The sequence below is a fragment of the Cicer arietinum genome, chromosome 7 (assembly GCF_000331145.2).
Source record: "Cicer arietinum cultivar CDC Frontier isolate Library 1 chromosome 7, Cicar.CDCFrontier_v2.0, whole genome shotgun sequence".
NCBI lineage: Eukaryota > Viridiplantae > Streptophyta > Magnoliopsida > Fabales > Fabaceae > Cicer > Cicer arietinum.
In genome coordinates, this window is record NC_021166.2 from 20,530,570 (window position 1) to 20,534,996 (window position 4,427).

A 4,427-nucleotide genomic window follows, 5' to 3' on the forward strand; every position below is an offset into this window, starting at 1 on the left:
TATTAGCTCAAAATCAAGATAGTTTTTGACTCGAAAGCTATTCCATGATTGAATATAAAGTTACATAAGCTGTTGGAAGAATAGATGAAATGGTAATCGATAAAATAAAACTCAAAAAGTAAACTAAATTTAGGCTAAATATCTATCTTTACCTCTGTTGCACCGACACTTTTGATCGAAGGTGTGTTCTGGTGTTAGATATGTGCCTGTGTCTGACACTGACACGAAATCGACATAATAATTGCATTCAATTAATTCATCTTCTCAAATTATTATCAGTGTCAGTGTTGTATTTGATGTCCATGTCAGTATCTGTGTTTATCTGTGCTTCATATATCTTTAAAGATATCAAAGCACTAGGTCAATACAACTTCAAAAGGAGACACAAGTTTGAATGGCAGAGATTAGAATTAAAAATTCAATAAAAAATAAAGATGAATACCTATTCATCTTCGGTAAGTATACTTGGAGACAAATAATACCTACCGAAAGAATAATAAAAACACAAAAGTTTCATATAATAAATGAGACATTTCTTGATGGAGATGCATTTTGTATGTAGTTTTTCTTTCGACCTATGTTTTGGGGTGTTTCTTCTTTCATCCTCAATGTTTTTCGAATATACAAAAATACACTTTCATATTAATCTATCTAGATAAAATTTGGGAGTTTTGATATGACTTAGAGGTGAGAAAAGATGCTTTCATATTTTTGTGGTAACATATGAGCTTCATTACATTCCAAATCAAAACACTCCCCCAAAAAGAAAAAAGAACACTACCAAACCCACACTACCACAGAAACACACAGTTAATAGAACTACCATACATCTTTGTAATTTTCAACAGTCTTCTTTTCTTTTTTTTGAATATACAACCATAACAATTAGATTTGAGCTTACAATCTTGTAATTTCAAGAGAACATCCTAACAAGAAAATATAATAAAATAACATATATTTTCTATTTGTTTACATACAATAATTTTACAACATGGACTATATACACTATGAACTAAAATGAAAAATTATAACACCAAATTAGAATCATCATCATCATAAATTGGAGAACTGGAACTCTTGTATGCAAGTGTAGTTCATCTTTGAATGAAGAGAGCAGCACCAACTAATCCCAACCATATTGTCAAACCGACCCAGAAAGCTCGATTTTTCCCTAATCCAGCAGGAGGTCTCCACACAAGAAAGTCCAAAAGGTTATCTCTAGATGATGGAAAAGGATTGTTCACTGATCCATTCTTTCGATCCTTGTTTTTGTCGCTCCATGTTCCCGCATAACTACAAATATATAGTAACTATTACATACATGATATATCTTATATTCTCAAAGTCACAAAAGTATCACGAATAATAAAGTAATTTTCAGTTTTCAGTTCCAAAAAAGTATATGAAGTTATAATGTTCCTCAATACCAATTTCAATGACAGTCCTTTTCATTGGCAAACTTAAGTAGTCAAAAAGATTTATCTGATTTTCTAGAACAAACAATGAACTGAAAATCAGACATAATAGAATATGACATACGGAAAATAACAGTATGACACAAGGTAGCAAGTAGTAGCAAAATCTAATCTTTCTTATACCCAAGACCAAGTAAGCCCTAATAAAGATAGGGGGAAATGAGAAGGTACAAAAACCAATGGGATAGCAGCATCCATAATTGATAATTGCATTCTTGATTTCTTTCAGAGCAACAAATTAGGTACTGCATGCTTTATTTATTTTTCTTCAGTTTCTACTGACATAAGACATGTATTAGGTGGCCATGAGGTCATTGAGGTGGCAGCTTGGTAAGAGTTTAACATTGTAACCATTAGTAACACTTAAATTAATAATAATAATTTCTCCCTTCCACAATTTTTTTTAAAAGACAGATATTAAGAGTTAAGACCATAGGTTGCTGAGCTAACATAAGACATGAACAGCAAAACAATTCAGCTTTGTAAGTGTAATTTGTGGAATTATTTATAAAAATATAGTAATGAATGATATTGTTTGTTAAATATCAGGGAATCAGAGACTATATAAGTAGTCTTCATTATTTAAGATGCACACAAATAAATACTAAAAAGTCATTTTGATTGTAGACCACCAATGTCTGAGGTTGCTGTGAAACCAGTAAATTGCATATAAGAAAAGCATTCGTAAATACAAACTAGGGATTGTTTTACACCAGATACAAGATGTTATATATGCAGAGATTAAAGAAGATGGAATATAAAAGTCAATTGTGCTTGAAATGTGAAGAGAAGACTACCCTTAAGAAGAACTTAGCCAGATGGAATGGAACATCGTTATACTTCATGTTAATGCCAGATGGAACATCCTTAGGCAAATTATCAGGCCTGGTTGTAATTACTAAATAATTATTATTTTTATTTTGTCACATGTTATCTAGATAGCAAGCTTTAGATGAACTTATGAACAACTTATTTGGGCTTATCTAGTGTCACATACACTTGTGTGAGTATATGAAAAAACTTATGAAAATATCTTATGACATGCCCATAAGTTGTTTTTAGATTATTTAATAATCTCTTCAAAATAGCTTATGGAAACACAATGGTTTAACCACATTTTCTTTGCTTATACCAATAGTTTATACATAAATTCTTAAAAAGTTGTTTATCCAAACACCCCAAAGTCTCTTTTAATCTCTCATGTAACTTTAGAAGATTAGTTTTCTGTCTATTTAATATGAAAAAGGCCTCAAAGAGCCTTGGAGTTTCCTCAAATCGGTTGCCTTAACTTTTATCATGGAATCTTAGTTTTTTGACGGCTCAAGACCAATTCACTGAAAATAAATAGCACTTACATGGACAGTTGTTGCATGCTAGTTTACGAGCATTCAAAAAAGTCAACCCAAACTTTCGATAGACGTGGAACCACTCGTTATGTTTTCCTTTTATTAAGGGGTTAAATACAATGCCTTAGTTAATTTCAATAAAACTGTAACACTTCTTAAGAACTTGTAATTTACTAGACTTGGAATGCTTATATCTCTCTAGTGCTTCTAGTCATGACAAATCGATCATTTGTTATCTGTTTAACCTTTTCACTATATTTGTTCAAGAAAAAGGTTGGGGTTCTATTGCTAGAAATTTTAATTAAAAAGGGTTTTCTAAACATAGACTAAACAATATACATAGAAATATAAACATAGTTATCATTGATATATAGGAACGAACATCCCATCACAAGAGTAACCTTTTCCTACAAAACACTATTTTTTGAAATTACATTCTAAGCCAGCAATGTCATATGTGGATGAAGTACCACTACCAGATACCACATAATTACTACTGATATTACTTAATTCAATAACAATTTCTACCACTACTTCCAGTTACATTTACCTTCTTATTAGGGAGATTTAAAATTTTGTTAGGGAGGATAAAAGATGACACACATCTGAATTAGATTCAAACTATGTTTCCATGACGAATTACTATTAATCATCTAAGAACTCATGATCTTACTACCGGCAAGAAAACAAGGGAGACAAAAATGAAAAACAGCACTATATGCAAAAGGCAAATCTAGAAACTCATAAACAAAAAGACACGAATCAATTAAATTAGTAACACGAATAGTCAAATGACCTGTCATAACTGGAACCAATCAAGGGTATAGTCACCATCTCCTCTTGGGTTATCTTGAGCTTTGGCGCTTGCAAAATGTAACGAAGCTCTGCAGCTTGGCGTCGGATGCTAATACTAGGATGCGACTTTTCTAATTGCTTGTATAGAGCAATGCAATCTTTATGGCGATTATTGGCTTCATAAGCCATAGCCAGCCATATTTGTATCTGAAATTCACGATTTTTTTTTATAAAAAACTCTTTTTACTTCCTCTTTCAACATTTAGAGACTTAAATCAAAATAAACCAAGGAAAGAACATGCAGAGATTCTTAATTAGTTAAGAAACAACTAACCTCACCACCAAATAATGTAGGTCTGGGTATGATAGTGAGTGCACCTTCAAGAAACTCAATGGCTCGTCCATACATGCCTCTACCGTATGCTTTCTGGCCCAAATCAAACATCAATTGAGCTGTGGCCCTCCTCTCCGCCTGCTCTTTAGCCACCTGATTAGTCAAAACAACATACAATATGTCAATGAGTGTCAATACAATTTTTTTGGATAGGCAAATGTTAATTGTTAGTATGTTACACTAACTAGCCAGGATTGAACACCAGTTTTCCTTCTCAAACTCCTTCAAGGTATCTCAGATCAACCACTTTGTGATGTCAATTTAATTATCACCCTCCACCCAAGAGGTACAAAAATGGTCAACTCAACGGCTTAAATATTGGAAAATGAAACTTGTAGAGACATTTAGGGTCTTTTTGGTATAATAAACATTGCCTGTTTCATTTCTTGTTATAAAATAAAAATGCAAAACAATCTT

General features: G+C 32.1%; 1 protein-coding gene across 1 annotated transcript in view; it reads right to left on the reverse strand.

The window, feature by feature from the left end:
• Positions 1-927: 927 nt before the first annotated feature.
• LOC101490539 (uncharacterized) overlaps positions 928-4,427 on the reverse strand; it is a 5,273-nt gene continuing 1,773 nt past the window's right edge. The window contains exons 2-4 of the mRNA XM_004509616.4: positions 3,951-4,103; positions 3,618-3,823; positions 928-1,293 (exon numbers count right to left, since the gene is read on the reverse strand). Coding sequence (XP_004509673.1) covers positions 1,095-1,293; positions 3,618-3,823; positions 3,951-4,103 — 558 coding nt within the window. The 3' untranslated portion in view covers positions 928-1,094. The remainder of the gene's footprint in view (positions 1,294-3,617; positions 3,824-3,950; positions 4,104-4,427) is intronic.